Source organism: Malurus melanocephalus, unplaced genomic scaffold (genome assembly GCF_030028575.1).
Source record: "Malurus melanocephalus ecotype Western Australia unplaced genomic scaffold, MMel_1.1 scaffold_0, whole genome shotgun sequence".
In the NCBI taxonomy this organism is placed as follows: domain Eukaryota; kingdom Metazoa; phylum Chordata; class Aves; order Passeriformes; family Maluridae; genus Malurus; species Malurus melanocephalus.
Window position 1 is genome coordinate 5747312 of NW_026623232.1, and position 20565 is coordinate 5767876.

The following is a 20565-nucleotide window of genomic DNA, read 5'->3' on the forward strand; positions in this document are numbered from 1 at the left end:
GACAGAGTAGTAGTTAAAGAACTTTAAATGTCAGCAATATATAACGGCAAAAACAGTCTGACAGTTAAARCTGAGTTTTTCAAAAGCTACTTTTGGATTTAGGTTTTGGGACCTTGATCTGCCTTCATCTGCCATGCCTCAGCCTGGTTATTCTGTGTACTGAGTGTCTAAAATTCCTTCTGATGGCAAYGGGTAGTGTAAAAGGTCTTATAGCTCTCAGTGTTAAAGCCCAAAATACCTTGTACTAGCCAGCCCAAATGAGAGGGCAGAAATAAAATTTTTCTTTGTTTATCAGGTAATTTTTGATCTGAGATCTGATTCAACTAGGTGAAGGACCAGAATCCAGTAGGTAATGGCGGRTGTGTTTCCACGCTGGAGCTCAGCCTGTCAGATACTTTTTTCCCCCTCTTCATTTATAGGTCTTCACCTGTAGATATCAAAGTGCTTTAAAGCACAGTGTTAARTATTTTTATCTCTTTTAAATTTTTTTTAAAGCCAAGGGATATGCAGCTGTGGTAAAATGGCAAGCCAGACTTCACACAGGACAGTAGCTCAACTGAGGAAAATGGCTAAACAACATGAATCTTTGCCCAGTGCTTCATCAGGCCCCTCTCTAGCAAAAAGAGCATTTTTTTTGATAACTCCTTTACTAAATCCTACCAGCTTAGACACAAAGGAGATTGACATGAGGTGAATTAAGCATGTAGCAGGATTTGGCCCAAAAAGAGGAAATTACTGCATCTTCCTATATAATCCATAGCTGAAGCTGAACGAGACCTTGGCTATGATATGATGAGTCCTTGCCTTTATTTGGGATGGCTGCTCCTTGTTGAACTAAYTTTCTTTATTCCAGCACCAGCAGCAGCTGCAGTGTGGTGTAGACATGCCTAAACTAGCTTAAATAGCTCAGGTACTGCYAGCCACTGAGCCAAAGAACCATGGYGTTCAGCATGGGCTTGGTGCCTGAGAATTTTGTCCTGCTCTTTATGAGTTYAGCACTTCTTTATCATCTCAGCTCAAGTAAGCCTAGCAATATGTTGGAAAAAGGCTGGTGGGTCTGGTATCCTGTCTGCACTAGKACTTTTGCTGGCAGAGCTGAGCATGGTGCTAGGGTTGATCGTAGGAGATGTTGCCAAAGACAGCAGTGTTGTGAAAGCTGTTTGCCTTTCCCTGCCTTCTATTCTTCCTCTTCTTCTCCACTTTTCCACTGGTCTTCATCAGGAGCTGTCTTGCCTTTGAGTATGTTTGCTATGAAGTTGCCTGAGTCACTAAGCTTCTACTGGAGATCATGAATATCTAGGAGCTGGCAAAGGCTTGGAGAACCAGCTGCCTRCTGGAAAAGTTACTGGCCTTGCCTAACTGTGGCTCTAACAGGAGAACCTGTAGGGATTAAATATGGAAAATCCCAGGACCAGTACCCCTGTGTCTGGGAATAAGCACCAGGGCAGAAGCATTCTCTGTGTTCTCTCAAGTCACTGTCCAGTTGGGGGGCTCCCAGCTCAGCCTCTGTAAGAGAGCCTGGCTGATACCTGTAACTCGTCATTTTCACCTGGCAGCCAAGGACATAAGCAGAAATGAGGGTTCAAGTCCTTGAGAGAGCTAAGTAACTTCTGCTGAGTCAATAGGGAGGTACCATCACTGCCCTCAGTTTTGTTTGCAGGAACAGCCTCATCAAATAGTGTTTGTGGGCAGAGACCCTGAGTAGACTGCCGAGCTGTTAAATTGCCAGCCTACCCACTAGGTAGGTTGTTTATTCTGCAGCAGAAATACAAGCGTGCCTGGACCAACCTCCAGAACTTAACTCTGAACTCCTCTCTTGTTCTGTCAGAATTCCCAACTTGTTTTTGAAAATGTCATTTATTTTTGTTCAGTTGCAAAAAAGTTGGATTAAGTCTGCTAGTTGTGCTTTCCCTCTCCTTCTTTGTGCAGTGAATTTTGTTCATTCGCTTTACATGCCTCAAGTTGCTGTAATGCTGCTGAGAAAGTAATTGCCTTGCACTTTCTCTTTCTGATGCCCACGGGTGACTGTGGGGGACTCCTCCCTGGGCACAGTGCAGAGTTAAAAGCCCGGCTTTTGCTGCCTTGCTTAAGTCCTGGTTATTTCTTTTTTTTTTTTNTTTTTTTTTTTTTTTTTTTTTGTCAGCTGCCTGTTATATCAATCACAGAGCTGGGATCTATTTATAGGTTGGGACTCGGAGTACTGTGTCCTAGTCACAAAGAGAGGCAGAGACGCAGAGGGGACTGTCGGCTGGTGCAGGCAGAACCAAAAGATATTTAATCAGCAATTAGAAACACCTGAGGGCAAGGGAAATTCTACTCCAGCCTCGAGCCTCATCTCTCAGCCTGCAGAATGTAAGTAGYGAACTTCTACCTTTTATTGCATTTCTGGGCTTGTGTTTTGTTTGATTTTYGGTTTTTTTAAAAATCCAAATGTTGCTCTGCATGAATCCTTTTATCTGGTCTAAAAATTATGGCAGTATCTTGATATACTTAAAGGCAGTATTTTTTTTTCTGTTTTCACTCTGTCAAGGGAAGGTCAGTGCGACCCACAAGGAGAGGAGTTGGTTCAGAACTTTGTAGAATCAGGCAGTTTCTCTATTTGAGTGTGGCTTTTTCCTCTAGAAAATAGGTAAATGAAAGTTTGAGTGGAACAGTTTTGTTTTGGGAACAGAAACAGTCAGGTTTGCTGGCATTCCAAAAAGGTCAATGTATAACGTAACTCTGCTTAAGGGCTTACCAAGGACAGGTGCTATTTATCCCATGCTGGTAAAGGCAAACCTGGAAACTTTAGCAGTCTTGTCTTGAAAGCGACACCCTTTCCTCTGCTAAAAAACCCCAAAACCCAACACCCCCCAGCTGCATATCAAATCCTCTCTTATCAGACACATGCAATGTAATTTTGCTTTTACTGAACTCGTTGAGCAGYTGATGTTTCTTTAATTTTAAAAGTCCCAAAGCAACTGAAGTATCTCCAATGACAAAAGAGGGGTGCAAGTGTTTGCAAAGTTGGCACAGGGATAATCAAAGAARGAACTTACTCAATGAGCTGTTTGCATTAAAGCTGCCAAGATGCAAAATGTTTGAACAATGATATATTTTTTGAGTATTTAAATTAACAGAAATATGAAGAGAGGGAGAAGCATAATTAGTCAGAAATTGTTTTTTATTAATAGCTGTTAGTAGAAGTATGAAGAGAGGGAGAACATAATTAGTATGAATTTTTTTATTAATAGCTTTTTGTATAATATTTTTGTCAAAATAGAAGAGTTTTTTTTTTTGTTTCATGTTTTTGCTTCAGACCTTTGTGTTACATCTTTTTACAAAATTTAGGGCTTATATTTATTTCTAAGTATAGGAAAATGACCTTGTTACATCAAACCCCCAAAACCTTAATATTACAATTTAAATTTTGGTATGTCAAGTTTTTTTAGCATAAATTTCTCACTAAATATATGTTCTATAAAACTTTCCACCCCCACAATTTACCATTTGAGATGGTAACAACAAATAAAATGAAGCTAAACGTAAAAATAATTTGGAGGAACAAGTGTTTAATAAAAATAGAAAAATAAAACTAGAGCTGCCTCACAGTTAAAATATCAGGTTCTGAGAAATACATGATAGATGAATTGCTTGAACTGGCTGTAGGAGGGTGACAAATAGGCTTCTTCTTTACTTTTTATTTTGCAATTCTTTGATGATCATTTTATAATACTTAAAGMATTTAGGTTAAGTCCTAGGAATAAAAAATACGAACAACATGTTAAAGCTTTCTAAGTTTTTAACTACTGATATGAATACTCCATCATTCWGACAGAATTCTGATGTAAGGAAGGCTTTTAGGAGAACATGGATAAACCAGGTGAATTAATATAATGCCCCAAAAATCATTAAAACACATTGCCTTCTTCTATGTAGCTTTTTTCTCCCAAATAAAACAAAACTGTGAGCCTGMTCATTCTCATCATATGAAGCTTCATTTTGACTATTGAGGCTTTTTGCTTTACTTGAAAATGAATGTATTTAAATTATTCAAGTCCTTTTCTGTTTGTTTTGCCATGATATTTCATTTATTGCTTCTCTGTGATAATGCAGTGTTATTTTGTAATAAAAGAAGAGCAGATTTTTCTGAAAAGCATTAAAGGACTAGAATTGCTGACTCTGTAACTAACAAAGAATCTATCATATAGCTGGTCTGAGGTCCCACTAAAAAYTGAAAACCAAGAGACATCGCTGAAAAAAAAATTGAATTATTTTCTTCCCTACACAAAAGCAATATTAGCATGACTATTCTTAGGAATTGCTGCAAAACCCCCCCTCATTTRCCATGTAATTTCACAGAGATCCAAGCATTGTGAAATAAGTCCTCCAAGTATAAAGCCATAAAAATTCAATCTTAAGAATTTGTTTGGACTGTTCTGTAGTTGTGTCCATATAATTTCTGGACTTCATCTTTCTCTTTCAACCGTGTGTGGCTCTTTTGCTCTGTTAAATCTGGCACATCTTTTTATTACTGCTTTAGGGAAAAAAATTAACCAAGCACCTACTGTCCTGTGGCATAACAATCAATGGTTTATAGGACCACTTTTATTTGGAGGGAAGGAGTTACTTGTGGTTAGAGGGAAGACTGATGCATTATGTGGTAGAAAGTGTTTGTTATTTAATTTCTGCTTCACTAATGATTCAGATTTTGTGGACTAAGCATCTATCAACCTCCAAACTGACTTACTGTACATATGCCTTTGCAGGTTTTTTTTATTCCTTAAAAAAAAACCCAAACCAAAAAACATCTTTTGTTTCACTCTAGTTTATTTGTTTCTTTGACTGCAAAGTAATGATTGACATGCAGATTCTCCTTTCCACGCCTCTCCTTTCAYTGCTGAGTATGACATCTCTTGGGAATTATAAATAAAACCTGTGCCAAATCTGCGGCACAGGTGTCTGGAGTACAGCATGCTCAGGTGTCTCTCTGTAAATCCCTGAGAATATGAAGTAAATACAAGCAGGATAAAAATACTTTTCTTGAAACAGTTCTGTGTTTTGAGGGGCCTTCTGCATAAACCCCCCAAAGCCAGCAGCCAGTTATTAAAGACTGTGTAACTATCTCTCTCTCTTACCTTTTTTATTGCTTCACCTGTACATCTGTCCATCTATTTCTCAGCTATTTTTACATTTCATTATGCTATGCTTGCTCTCCAGCTCTCTTCTTTTCCTTTCCTGAAGACACATTTCTATCTGGCACAGAAAATAAACTCAGATTGCGGGTAGTTATGTTAATCTAATTCAATCCTCTGTGGGCTAGGAGTGAAATTCTAATAGTGGAGCTGTTGAGGGCTTTTTTGTTAATGGCTTGGGGATTACATTGAGTTAAAGGCTCATTTCCTAATCAAACAGAGAGGGAGAGAGTGACTCCGAATATTTATGAGTCTCCCAGCGCGAGTTAAACATTGAACTCCAAAAGCAGGATTTCAGTGCTGCAAGAAAGAGTTAAAACCCCTCAGGGCTACTGTGGAGAGGGGAAAAAAAAAAAGGAAACCAGTTAAGCCATCAGCATTTTCAACTGCTGTATAACTTCAGTTTGAGAGAAAATAATCATCTCACAGAGCTAAAATGGAAACTGTAGCAAGATATTTAAAACAAAGTCAAGTGATGCTTCAAAAAGGCTCTTCTTCAGTGAAGCAGGATGCATGCAGTGCATGCAGCCGCCTAATAGAAACTCCAAATAAATACTCTTCTAAATGAGAAGGATTGGAGGGTGGGTTGCCTTTTTATTATTAATGCCTGGAAGACACGATTTAATTTTTTGATGCTTTTTATTTTTGTCTCAACTTAACTCTTGTGTATCCWTTTCTTTAAAAAAAGAAAAAGAGATTTAAAAGAAGTGTGGATGGGTCAATATCTAAATTGTCCTACTTCTGTTCTGTAGACTGATACCTTTTGAGGCATTTTTCCTGTCCTTCAGTTTAGCTGGAATCTTGCATCAAATAGTCTAGTTGAAGAGCTGTATTTGCTGTGACAGGAGTGATTGACCAAATTAATGCCTGATTGCTTTTGTGATGAGTTCATCATACATGCRTGGGCAGCTTGAGTAGACCCTGCTGTTGCTGAAACAGAGCAGGCCTGCCTGCCTGCAGCCAGCCCAGGACTTCTGTGCTGCTTGGGCCTGGGGTGTTGTGAGCTAGACAGCAAGTAAGCTTTATTGCCCCAAGCTGGGACCTGGAAAATCTGTCTGCAGCAGGTGAGCTGCACAAAATCAAGACCGTGCCATGATCCTGCCTCTCTTCCGAAAAGAAGTCCTGTAAAAGAATGGGGATAGAAACCTGTTGTCTTCTACACATGGCCAAGTCATATCTCCATGTTCTCAGTTTCCCTGTCTGTAAAATTATACATGACTGCCATCAAATAACTCCAAGATCTACAGAAAACAATCTTTTATAAATYCCAAGTAGCTGATTTGCCCATGGGAAAAACTGCAAATCACTGACATAGGTGCACAGTCGAAAACAAGAGGGATTTGTGCTGGGAACAAGAGTTGCCCCACTTTACTTAATTTGTTGTTGTTGTTTGGTTGGCTATTTGATTTGTTGTCTTCTTTTTTTTTTAATCCATTTTGTACAAGCCACCAATAAGGTTCTCTGATTCTGGCATGACAAGCAAATAGAAAGCTAACTTACTTCTTGTGTAACATTCAGTGGTGGTCTGAGTTTAGTCTTAATGACCCTTGCTGATATGAAGCTTATAAAATTCCAGGTTTATTACTCAAAAATGGTAAACTCTGGCTAAAAAGGGAAGTTACTGTTTCATCTGGAGCCATGTGTATCAATGGTCATCCKGTATACACCAAACTTGGCATTTTTGCTGATGTGTCTATCTGGATGTAGCACCTTGAGGTAAGATTTGGCACCTTGCCCTAGTTCTACAATTATTTAAAACTGCGACCTGATGTGAATGCCTGAGGCCTCTTTCTCTTTGTGCTCTATGCCTGGACCTGCTGAGGAGAGCACCATCAGCTAGAGTGTACTTTATTAAATGCATTTGAAATACATAATAATTGTGTTTTTTCCCTCTAATGAAAGGGATCTACTGCAGATCACTTAGAAACAGGAGCTGTCTGTGGCTGAGCTGAAAATGGTGTAACATTTTTTTCCTGCCTTCTCCTTCCCATCACAGTTTGCTTTCTTTTTGCCTCAACCTTTTCCTCTTCTGCACTACTCTGCTGTGGCCAGTTTATACTTAGATTAGCAGTTAGATTACTCAGATTTCCCCTGCTGACCTTTCAGGCAAAATACACTTCCTTCTCCTCTTTTTTGTCCTTTCCTGTGCCTAGCTGAATGAATGACTTGCTGCTGTTTACCCTGAAGGTGGCTGCGTTTCAGTGAAGCTTTGCCTGGCATATAAACAGTTTATGAAGAGSAGGGAAACTGAAGTGTTCTTCAGCTTTCCTAAGCAAGTTACTGTGTTCTTGCTTGCTACAAGTACTTAAAAAAATATAGCAGTATAGGAATTTCAAGGAAGGAAATACTGCAGCTCTAACATTTGGAAACACATAGTTTATTTGACACAGTATCTTCAAAGTAATGACAGCTTCAAAGTCTCAGCACTCTTGAAAATCTCTAGAAAAAGAGGTGCTGCACCTCTAGGGGAAATTACTTTTTTTAAGAGATAAATCTTGCAACTGAACCTTGCTATTTGGATACTGGAGAGCATATGCCCAGCATATACGAGAAGGAAGCATAAGTGACTATTTTTATTCATTAAGGAGTTGCTGCCCTTTCCTTTCCCTCAACCATGTGAGATGCGAATGATCCTGCTCACAAGAGTTTCACGCTGCTCTCAGAATGGATTCTCTTTTTCTTCATAATTGTTTTTGCTGGATCAGCAGGAAATACGGTCCACAAGTTCTTCCCCCAGCCTTCTGTGAGCACCTCTTCATAGTAGGCCTGAACAAATGACTGGTAGCCATGTATTAAAACAGGCATTTAATCCACGTTCCCCTAAAACTCACAGGACCTAGAGGGTAACTTTCTGGGGGAGAAGAGAGTATGTCTGCCACCAGTCTTGCCTTTCTTTTTGTTTGCTTTGTTATTCAACCTTAGACCATTTTTTTCCCCACAGGCTTCCTCGACTTTTTAAGATTGCAGTTATTGTCATTGGCAGATTTTTCTACTGCTTCCCTTTAAAGAAGAAATTCTTCCCTGATGCRTCATGTTCCCATGGCCTAGTACAGGGTGTTTCAATCTTTCCCTGTTGGTCATGTGAACTCAGGTAGAGAGCTAGCTTCTTTGGGCCCTCTGTCTTGTACAAAGAAATCAGGTGTGAGAATGCTTCCATGTGCTCCAAGTCTATATASACACATTACTACTGTGCTGAAGTAATGGGTCTTACCTGTTGGCAATACCACGTTCAGCTGGATGCAGTACTTCTAGTTCTGTAATCTCTCCTGTCATATGGGTTTGGGAAATGTGTGTTTAAGGCGGACAGAATTAATGGGGCTGCTGCTGTGTTTATGAAGGGTTAAGTGATAGGGGATGAGAGTCACAGCTTCTCCTGGGGAATAAGGACTAGCCAGAAGAATTGATTGTCTTGGCTTATTGATCCTTCAGGAAACAGCACTGAAGTGATAATGCTGTTCCCGCCGCTTAGAGGCACTTTGTACCAGCAACAACCTCTGTTTACCTARGCCAGCGCAAAGGAAGAGCTGCACTCTTGCTAACTCATTCCAGAAAAAGCCCATGCTAGACATGTTGAGTTTGCCACTTGTCTGCCTGCTTCCAGGGAGAGGTGCCTGAGCAGAGGTAGCTCAGAAAGTGTATTTTATAGTGCTTAATGGAGATTGGCTGCAAATGGTAGCTTGTGAGTTGCTCTGCTGACTCTTTGCTGGCAGTGTCTTGGTCTGTAGCATTGGTTGGACCTGATGATCTTTAAAGTCCCTTCCAACCCAAACCGTTCTGTGATTCTGTGAAGTCTCAGGCTGTCATCTTTCCCATCCTTTTCCTTCCCTTCACCTCTCTGGTCAATTGGCAGTCATCACTCAGTCAGTCTTGCTTGTAAGTTGATCCAGGGAGTCCAAGCGCTTTTTATCCTGTGATCCCAATGCCAGCTCCTAGCCAGCCACTTGTGTGGGCTAATGGGAAGTGGATGAGGAAACACCTCACCTCCTTTTCACTGAAGTGCTAAACCTGCCCAGCAAAGTCAGGTACTTCCTTCTGGCCTCGGGGTGGCAGAAGAAGAAACACCCCTGCTGCAGGGGCTGCTGAGGAACAGCGCTTTTTGTCACTCAGCTACTCCAGCCCTGTGGGTGCGTGAACCATGTTCAAAGAGCACAGCAATGCAGAATTCAGCTCTGAGGATCTGTTCTACAGCCGTGGGCTTGCCAGAGGTGGAACTCTGATGGTGTCTGGGCTCTAAGCTGTCCTTGTAGCGCAGGGGGCTGGGGAAGCCCTTACGCTGCTGCCCTTGAGGCACCAGTTGCAAGCAGCTGATGAACTGGGCTTGGCTCACAGCATTAGCTGGACRACTGCTGATAACTACAAGATTTGTACTCTCACCTGTAGAAATAAATGAGCCGATTGCTCGTGATTCTGCCTATCTCCTTTTGTCTCTGCTTTGTACTTTCAYGTGCTTTGCACCATTTCTCTTTCTRAATGTGCTGTGTTTTGAGGAATCTCAGGCAGGCCTCTGCAGCTTCCCATAGCAAGGTCAGAAGACCAAGAAATCTTGGGACCATTTGGAGTATRTTGCAAAATCTTGCACAAAGCCAGGAGGGCCAACAGGCCATTGTGAAATGCTTCTTTTTAAGTCAGGCCAGCTTATACATAGAGATATGCAAACAGAATACAGAGCTGTTTAATTATCCCACATATAATTTCTATACTACATCCTCTTTGATGTTGCCAACAACTTTATTGCAGCACTTGATGTTTGACTTTACATCTCAACCATGTGACACAAAATGATGAGATAAACTGCAGGTTTTTTTTAAAAGAAGAAAAGTGTCTATGCCACAAGGTTTCAGGGAACAACTAAAAAGCAAAGCTAACTATATTCTTTAAAAAAAAAAAAGAAAAAAGAGGTGACATGAATAACCACCCATGCATAATAGAATATATAATTAYGTTTATTTTGGGACTTGATCAGTAGTTGAACATTTGAGGCTCACAATAATGAATTTAATATAGTATGCAACATCATATATTATGTAATGTAAAATTATTATCAGCTGCTTAATAAATCTCATGCTGTGACTGTTCTACTTCTTCTTAACTAGCTCTCAGATTATAGCTATGAGTTGTACTGGCAGYTTTGGATGTTGCTTCTATTTCGCTCTTGCTGTTTGTACCATGACACATTCCCTGCTGCTGGGGCTGCCACATTTAGCCATGAGACAGCTCCTGTCTGAAAGAGCTTCCATTCTGATTCAAAACAAGAGACTAATAGGGGTAGAGTCAGTAATGGAGTCTGTGGCTAGAAGAAAGATGAGGGTTACTGAGAGAAATTTGTGGTAATGCATAGCTGAAAGTGTGGCTTCTTGGGACTACAGGTGGCTTTGCTTGATATGGACTTGACCAAAAGATACCAAAAAGAGCATAGGCCTRTATTTTCCCATGTAACACTTGCCTAATTTTTTTGCTTTGCAAAATTAGCACCTTCACTTTCTCAGCTGAGAAGAGGGGTTTGCTACATGTTCTCAGTACCTTTACATATATGAATATGTGTTTCCCTTACTTCTTTCAATGTGGTAGTCATCTTTCTCATTTTAAAAAGTGCTTTAAATAAAACAAATGAAGTATCCTATCACATGAAGTAAGTCTTGGGGTATTTTCTGTATCATTCAGTGATATGGGTGGATTAAAAAAGATATCCCCATAAAGGCATATATTGGACATGTGGACTCATTAGTGGCAAGTCCACATTATGGTCTAGAGGGAACTGCCTAAGCCGTAGGCTGCCAAGATACTGATGATGAGGTCCGCAAAGGTCCAGCAAGGTTAAGAACAGGGGGAAACCTCTGCTTTCTTATAGCCTTTCCCTGAGCACATATTAGTGTTTGATATCAGAGAGAGAATATGGGATTAAGTGACATCTTAACTTGACCTGATGTAGTTCTAATGKCTGTTCTTTTGAATGGATTCAGTGTTGTCACTTTTTTGAGTTAGTTGTTTACATGATACTCTGTTACAGACATGTAGAATCTGTGTTTTGGGGTACTAATCTTGCTCGCCCTGAATGTTTTTCTGCTGCAATAGGTAGCATGTCTAAAGCTGAGAAGTTCCCTACAATAGATAACCCATACCACTCTGAAAGTAGCAGGGAAGACAAGATTGCAGCCATGGAGCAAGACTGAGCTAAGCAGAAATGATTCTTCCCGGATTTACCCTTTCTGTATGGCACTCTGTTCTTTCCCACTGACTGGGTGGTTTTTGAGGTAATGTTTTCAGGGCAGAAGTTAGGCCTAAAGGGAAAGAGGCAGTGGGTTACAGGACACTTGCAGGTATTTATGTTTAAGACCCCATTGTGCAGCAGCTGGGTTTTTGTTTCAATGTATAACATCGTTTGCTCTGTAATATGTATGTCTGCAGAAGGTTTAATCACCTGATGGGTTTGGGTTTGGTGGTGTGTTGAGGCAGAGGAGCGTTGCATCACTGTATCATCAGCTGGTGAAGGTTTCTTGAAGTAAATGTTCATTACATTAGAACAGCCAGCACGGCCTGTGTCTGGCTGGCACTTGTTCCTTGTAACTTTGACAATGGCTTGTGGCTTTGACTTTCCCATCTGTGAGTGAGAGGGAATGATATGCCTGCTATACCTTCTGTCTGCACTGCTGCACGTGGGAGCACCTTCCCAGGTTTTACCTGACAGAGGAGGGATTTGGACAAAAATAAGATATTTTACTTGTAAGATGAGAGTACAGTGTGAGAAAGAGGAAGGACCCACAAACAGCTTGGACTCAGTGGTTATGTGGTGGAGCCTGCTTCTTGTACAACACCTATCTTATGAGCCCAGAGTACTGAAGAAGTGCCCAGYTGACTGCTGAAAACTGTAGCTTGGTGTTTTGGATTTTTTTTTCCCCCAGGATTTCTTGGGCCTTTATCAATGCAGCCATCTGTAAACTTGTAATTGTAAACCTGGGTAAACTTGGAAGCTCATGTAATTTCATGTAGTTTAGCTGCTTAGTGTATGTCTTCACTAAAACATGAATGCCTTGGGGATTCTGAGTCCATTTACTTTCATGGCCCAGAATTCACCTCTGGTGAGAGGATGTCTTTGCTTTACTTTTTGGGAGTTATAAGAAGCCAAGGAAGGGGCAGGGGCATCTCCTATCCTGCTTCCCATATAGATTGTAATCTTTTGCATATTTCAGTGCTTTCAATTGGTAGGTACTGACGTGTGTGGGAATCAACCCAAAATCTTTTACACCGAAKTCTTGATAAGCCTTCAGACCTGAAAAACTTGTGACAGACCTGAAGTGTAGGGGAACCATGCTAGGTTTAACTCTCTATCCCAGCCAGAAATATTCCCCATTTCTTTTTTTGCTTTGAGCCCATCAATAAAGGGGGACAATTACGTGACTATGAAGATTGATTTGATACTGTACAAACATCTTTTTGTACAATTTTCTATTTAAAAGCGGAGCTAAGCAGGAATTTATGCTGCTGGTTTCCCATTCATCTGGGAAATGCTGCAACTTTAGTGAAGGCACATTTCTGTGGAGAGGACTTGAGCTGCTAATTTGACTGTAGGAGTTTATTTCTGGAATGCAGCAGTGTTTCACCAAGGAAGCAGCTGTCCTGGAAACACTTACCACATGGGGTCATTTTCCTCTCTGTGTGTAATCAACAAAGCCACCTCAGTTAATATGGATCCTTTTAAGTCTCCTAACTGAGACCATAGCAAGTGCATGGAGATCTACAGGACTCTGACCTCTCTCACTTCCTTCTCCTATCATTAGGGAACAAAAAGCAGTCCCATAYATAAATGTCCCTTAAAGGGGAAGCCTGTAACCTCTTCTGAGCATGGAAAACTGTTTCTTAATGGTAATATACCACTAATTTTGGGGAGTGGTACCCATTCTACATTTTCCATGTGTATTTTGTGATGGTAGCTACAAGTGTCCCAAGTTCATTACATATTCCAGGTAATGAAACCACAACAGTCAGAGAGGAAAGCTTCTTGGGCTACTTCACTCTTTTTCTTCTCTTTGATTTGCTTTGCTTGCATAGCTTTCTTCTACGCCTGTTCAATTCTGCAGGTAAATTCCTTCTACTACAAGAGACATTTTCATAGTTACTTAGTTTAAATGATTTCTTAATTTTTTTTTCTTCTCCCTGGTTGTCTCTCATTTGGCCCAATTTTCTCCTCACTGTTTGCACTCTTCAATACTTTTTGGATTTAAGTCCTGTCACCAAATCCTCCTTGCCCCCAGTAGACACTATGGGGTTGCTTTTTGTCCCCTGCTACAACCTTGCATCAGTCTTTTGAACTGCTGTGTAATCTTCATTGTGGTTCTATTAAGAATGTGTTACTCTTTGAGTTTAGTGACTCCTTTCTTTGTTTTAAASCAGTCTTCAAGGCCAGTCAAAGGTAGCAGTTCTTTGCCCTCTCAAGCCTGGACAAGACCTTTTTTGAGATGCTACCACCTGGCAAGCCCCGCACCTGTGATCTGGGCCAGCCTTGCTGCAGCCCTCGTGGGTGCATCACTGGAGCTCAGTAAGAGAAGCCTGCATCTGCCAGGATTCCGGGATTGCTTCTTCAGTCAGGTGCTTGAAACTGAGAACACAAATTACTTTGATGGTTGCTCTCTTCTCTTTCCCCAGGCTGTGCTAGTGTAGCTTTTCAGATGATTAAGTATGTCTTGGACTTCCTAAAAATTAACAATACTACCAAGGACTTTGCCTCTACAATCAGTTGTTTCAGAAAGTGATTTCAAAAGACACCTCACTGAATTCAGCTAGAATATTTAATAGTTTCATTTCAGAGTAAAGAAAACTCAAAAAAAAAAAAATCAGTAGATGTAAAATTTCTAAGTTCTTTGTCTTTCCTGATGARTTATGATGCAAACATAATTTGTCCTGGGTCATCCTTATAGAAAGGTAGAATCCAGAAGGATGTAAAGGCTGGTGTGATCCTTTTAGGGAAAAGTCATTATAGGTTTTCCTTGCTGAGAGCCCAGGAGCAGTAAGCTGTAGTAGCAAAGTGAGGTTGATGTTTTAGAGATGTTGCAGGGGAACAGGTGATCTGTGTTTGAACACRGTCTGCAATGATGTGAATCAGAGGGGCTGGAGAACAGCAGTGTGCATTTGAGAAGCCTTCAGTAGGCAATAAAGTACTAAATGAATATGCAGTGGACAAGAATTGAACAGTGTTTTCCCCAATACTTTGGAAGAGTTTGAATTAAATGATGGATTTGTTTTATCTGTTAAAACTAGAGACAGAATAGGAGAGAAACTGGAAGAGCAGTTTTTCCTCTCCTTTATTTATGATCATGTGTTATAGCAGACTTCTCAGCTTGACTTCAGGCTTCCAGTGTACCCATATTGAAAATTAATACTGTAGTAGTGTAGGCAAACCTTGACAGCAAGGCAAACATACTGGGCTTGACTGAATGATAAGCWGTTCTCTTCACTCTTTTGTAACAATGATGTAATGAAATTATAATATTTGTTCTCACTGGCAACTTGCTCTATGAAGTTTGAACTAAATTTCAAAATAGTAAAGGAGTTTTAAAAATAAATCTCATATTCCTCTGCTCTAACCAACCCAAAGACTATTGAATTCAAAACACGGGCAAATTTAACTGACCACTTTTCCTGTTTAAGATTTGTGCACTGCACTGCTCTTGCCATAAGCCTTTATACATTCTTTGTATGTGCTTTATACTTTCTTGTAAATAAAGCATATGTCCTCTGACAAAAATGTTTCTTTTTTCCATAGCAGGATCACCATAATGTATAAGAAATTGCCTTGTGAAAGCCATGTATGACTCCTCTTAATTGAATCTTTTTGGGAGCAAACAAGTATTGGATAGCAGATACAGGACAAATACTTAGTGAACAGTTTCAGCAAAGCAGATGCTGTCCTTGAACACTTTATGGTTTTCTACAACTCTTAAAAAGCCATGGGGGCTCTAAATAGATTTTAAAGCAGACCCATACTATTCATGCTTTAGGCCTAAGTGCATTAAAAYTTAAAATCCACCTAGTAACTCCTGCAGCTTGAGCAGCTTCTCAACATCACCATCTTCTAGGGAGACAGACAACCCTACTTTAGAGACATTGTGATACAATAACCAGCATGATTCGTGAAAAGTGTCCCAATGGCTGGTTCTTGCTGTTTAAAATTGTCTTTATTTCTAAGTGAAATTTGTCTGGTTTTGGATACCAAGAATAGTCTTGTCTTATATTCTTTTAAAGCTAGATTAAAGAACTTTCCACTATTAAATTTTCCCCCACTTGCAATTAGATCAGGTCACCCCTTAGCCTATTCTTGGAATTAAATTTATTATGCTTCTCAGATCTCTCACTGGATAGGTTTTGTTTCAAGCAGGTATTAGTTTGACAGCATCACGCCTTTCAGTCCAGTAACTTATGTCTTTCAATCTCATTCTGTCTCAACCATGTCATCATTTATCTACACAAATGGGGACATTTTCAAAGAAAAATACCCCAGATATGTATGCTTTTAAGAAACCCTTTGACACTGCTAATGGTTTCACAACTTCCATAACTGCTGCAGTGTGTGGGTCATATGCCATGTACAGGTATTTGTGTACAGCTGAACTTACAGTAATCCTGCGCATGGTCCGTTTGATTTAAAATGACCTTTCAGAATTTTAACCCAGACCAGCTCCTCAATCTGAGYTGTACAAACACATTTGTGAGCACAAGGAAGAAGGCAGGACAAATGTGGCTCAGTTGAGAAGGGCAGTAGGATCTCTGTTTTCTGCAGCTGAGCTACATTGAAGAGCCTATGTAGAGAGACTTAATTTTTCTACAATCTTATTGGGAAAAGTTAAACTCCTAAAGGAAACAAATAGGAACAATGTCATTTTATGCTCTATGAATGTAACACATAATTGTGTCAAATTAAAGRAAAATCTACACTTCTGCAGAGAGCAGGAAGAGATGTGATTCTTTCACTGGTAATTTAAAATACAAAATCTTACACTTAAATCCACTAGAGAAAAAAAAAGAATACRCCCTAAAAACGGTTTGCCCATACTGTATATATGTGGCAAAATGTGGTTATGTTGCTCCAGGAAGAATTTGGGAAGAAATCCTGGTTTGGGTGCTTTTATGTTCACATTTTCCTGACTATGCACAGGAATGAATGTTAAGAACAGAGTTACTTCAAGGARGTTGGGCTCTGAAAGACAGTTTTAGGTGAGGACAGAACTAGTAGCYTATTACCAGGGGCACAATAGAGTCAGTCTGAGAGGGAATGGGATTTCTTCTGTCTTTCAGGATTTTAGAACATTTGATTATTTCTTCCAACATATCCCCTACCCTGCCTGCTATAATGCCATGAGAAGGCCATTCCTTTTCATCCCCCTTTGCTTGGATATTAAGGCTAGTCAAAATCAGGCCCTGTGAATGGATGTAGTAATGAGACCCATTCATCAATCTCAAATGCAGGTGGCCTGTATGTCCATAATTTTACCATGAGTTTTATTCCTCTTCTGTTAAATTAGAATTTGATTATCCAGAGGGCAATGGTAAGTGCTTTACCAAAGAATTCCTGAACYAACTGGTAGGTATGTTGAATTGCATTCAGTATAGCTGTATCCCTACAATGAAAATACYTGGATTATGAAATCAAGGTAAAGGGGCTTCATATATCAGAGTAACAGCTGCTGCAGTGAAATATACCCTTCTTTGTACTTTCTCTGACTGTGATTGTTTGTGATACGGGCAATCCAAGACTTACAGAAATAGCTTCTCAGCTGGTGTAAACTGGTACAGCTGCAGTGAAAGCAAACAAGCTCTGCCACTGTAAACCACATTACAGTTTGGCTCCTGGTGTCACCAGGTAGATATTTCCTTGCTTTTAAGTGGTCAGGTTTTATATGTGCAGTAGGTAACAACAGGGCTGTCARCAACTTAAAACAACCCTAAGAATGGTTTTAGCAGAGGGTTTTGCTTTCTGACTGTACTTACACAAAGGGAAATGCTCCCATCAGGTAAGTGGAACACAGGTGAGAACTGAATGAGAGAGTATGGAGGAATGGTAGTGACAGAGAAGTCTCATCTCTGTTGGCATTGCAGCGTGACCGGCCAAGAGAGCAGAGTGGGCAGGCTGCAAAYGTTGGCTTTTGTATGAGACTTGATTGTGTCATGTGCAGGCAGGGCACCAGGAAGCTGTGAGGGAATGTTCTTGCYTGGTGCTGTTCTGGCGAGGTGTTCAGCTCTGGGCACTAGCAGCAAAAAATGCAGAGGAAACTTGGAAGGTAGTGAGAGGAGAACAACAAAAATGATAACAGAGCTGGAGGGATTGTTTTTATGAGGGAAGATCAAAAGAACTAAATATGTGAAGCTTGGCTAAGTGATGACTAAGAAGGGAACGTGAAAACTACCTACAACTGTTTGAAGGATATAAACACTAGAGGTGAGCAAACAGCGGGGACAAATAGTCTGTGAATTTGAAAGTCATTTTCAGTTCAGCTATRTTTCTGCCCTTTAGTGATCACTTTATGTTAAGACTCCTGCTTTACTGAAAATGTTTTCAGGGAATAGTGCACTTGTATATTCAAATGCTTCAGTATCTGCAAGGGAATTCTGAAATGTAAATTCAGATTTCAAATTTGAAATTTGCTTTAGCTTACATAAATAACTTAGTGTATACTACATTGTGCTAATTAATCTACAGTATGCAATTTTTTTATGGCAATTCAAATATGTGGTTGAAAACTGTATTTTCAGTTTTAACATGGCATTTGTATGCTTCTCTGATGCAATTATTTCATTACCCAAGTAATGCAGGATAGGTTTCAACTGCTTTCTTTCAGCTTTGCACAAAAAGGTGAGACATTTGCTTTGGTTGACAGGCTGTATTTTATAAATGGTAAGATTTCCATGTTGAACTCTTGGGAGAGGTAACTTTTCCTTTGACAAGAGTTAAAAATCACTAGAGCCCAAAACCAGAGCACATTATGTGTATAGAGGCTGTTGGTGCTGTTTTATGAAGTTGTCCGGGTGTGTTTGTGCACTGCAAGGGAAATATTTTCTAATTTTTTTGGTGCACAATTTGTCAGATGGGAAAGGTGAATTTAGCTCCTGTGACCCTCCATGGACATTTGGAACAATTGAATTAAGAAGGTATTTCGGGATGAGTATAAGAAAACGTTGTGTTAACGGTGAAATTTTCTCCTCCTGGAGGTTCACTTGTCATTTAAAGCTCTTGGGCAAAGCAGTGGAAGTGGTTACTAGGCAAGCCTCAGGTGAACTGCCTAATTTGGTAAGTAATTTTCAACTTTGGTGATTTGTGAATTCAGGCATTAAAATTCTATGTTAGTACTCATCAACAGACTTTTCTGAGCATCTTTCCCTGTTAATGCAGGACTGGTGCGTGCTGCCCAGTGAATGACAGGAAATACACGGTCAGCTGTGTAGATACCCACGGCTGTTTCCAGAGGCATTTTCTTCAGGAGTGCGCGTATGCACGCATGTGTCAGCCTATACTGTACACAAAAACTACAGGCTTTGACCTATGCAAACACACACCAAATTATTGCTTTCTATAAACAAATTAGCATGCTTTAAGAGGTGAAAATCTCCATAAAATTGTCTGCCCTGTTGTTTATGGTGTGAGTAGAAGATGCACTATGTTACAGAGGGGTTCACATTTCTCTCTTCTCCCTCCCTCTCTAAATGGACGTGTGCTCCGTCCGTCTCACCATTGTTCCTGCCAGCCCGATCCCAGCAGGGGTTCCCTAATTAGCAATCTCTTCATTTCCAATCAAAGCACAAAGCGGCCCCAAAAGCCTCTCTTTATGAGGGAGCTGAGCGGTGGCTGGGGACGTGGAGTGGGATAATTGCCTTCGCCACTGGCAGCAGTAAGCAGCCTGGCTAATTCATTATTGTAATAACTTTGCTTGTCCTTGGGGAGGGGGGGCTAGGGTGAGGAGGACTGAGCCTGGCAGTGCTAGCTGAGGACAGGGGGAAGGGGGAATCCAGCCAGAACTGAGGTAGAAGATGGGAACAATTGGCAGGAAAGAAAAAAACGTTCAAGATTTTTCTGCCTGCTCCCCCTAAACAAATTGGGGATTAAGTTAATTTGTGGCATGGTAGCCAGTGCTCCCTGAGCAAGGCTGCCACAAGCACCCTCTGCTCTGCCCTTGTTATGTTCACTAGAGGGATGTCTGGAAAGGCGTGTAACCTGGCCCCAGGAAAGCTTGGGGCTTGGTGGATTAGAAAAACTCAGGGATTACCTCTCAGTTCAGGTAGGAAAAGCTGACACTCGAGCATTGATAGAAGGCTGAATGACTGAGGTACCCACAGTTTGGGGCTTTCAGTGATATCCAAGAAGACACTGGCCCTCACATGGAGATTGCATGTATAGCTTCGAAGRGGTCAGAAGCTGACAAATCTTATAGCCGAGCTTTGTTCTTATTCATCATCTCTTTAAAATACCTTTAATGTATATAAGGCTTGCCCGTCTTCCTGTGGGCTGAAGATTTGTGTTTGCTGGAGCTCTGTTGGCTTTCAGGAGCCATAAAGGCTCTGCCCTTGTGAACAGACCACTAAACTGAGATGCTAGTGACTGCCTGAGCTGCTAAAGAGAGCAGAAAGTGGTGGTCGCTACTTCCTTTTACTTGAAAGTAAATGTCTGTGGTTTGGCACAGTAAGTTTATTAAGTTTTTGGTTTTGAAAAGGGTACATATTTAAGTAGGTAAAACCAATCATATAATTCCAGACCTCCTGGTTCTTCTTTCATTTCTTTGTGTTTATCTCAAATTGGTGTGGCAGGGTTTTGTTTATTCTAGTTGACTGATGGGACAGCTCCTTTTCCAAATTCCTCTGAGCTGATACTGATGTCTGCATTCGTGGAGCTCATCATTCTGAGATGGTCACCATTYGTGTTTCTGCACTGAGGTGGCTGGTAATGTAGCTATGTCTTTTACTGACAGATTTTTTTTCACTGAAAATTATTATTTCTGACATAAAATGGAACTAAAGAAACAGTGACATCAAAATGCTAGTGTCAAACATGCAAATTTGTGTGGCAGGAGCAGTTTAAAATTAAATTATGATAATCAGCAAACACTTAATTCTGGAGATATTTGTATTGTATTTCTGTTATAGAGAGCAACAYAGAGCAATTCCTTAGCCTGAGGGGCATTTCAGTGGCACATAACAGATCTTTTGAGTACCAAGGAGTTCATCCACCTAAAATGCAAAATGTTCGCTGGGGTGAGATGTTTTTGAGGTAGTTGAATAAGGCAAAGGAGAATTCATAGATATTTGGAGAAGAATTTACAGTTGGTGTYGCCCAGATTCTTATGATCAGTGATGTTTTCCTGGCTACCTTATGCTAGTTGCTGACTAGCACTTCTCTCCACTTCTCAAGTAG

General features: G+C 40.5%; 1 protein-coding gene across 2 annotated transcripts in view; it reads left to right on the forward strand.

Moving 5' to 3' along the window:
• Positions 1–20565, forward strand: part of ESRRB (estrogen related receptor beta) — a 134019-nt gene that overhangs the window by 6010 nt on the left and 107444 nt on the right. The window contains exon 2 of one of the 2 annotated variants that reach the window (XM_057377179.1): positions 2185–2352. The exons of the other annotated variant lie outside the window; for it this stretch is intronic. Within the exon in view, the coding sequence (XP_057233162.1) occupies positions 2351–2352 (2 nt within the window). The 5' untranslated portion in view covers positions 2185–2350. The remainder of the gene's footprint in view (positions 1–2184; positions 2353–20565) is intronic. 2 annotated transcript variants of the gene reach the window in all.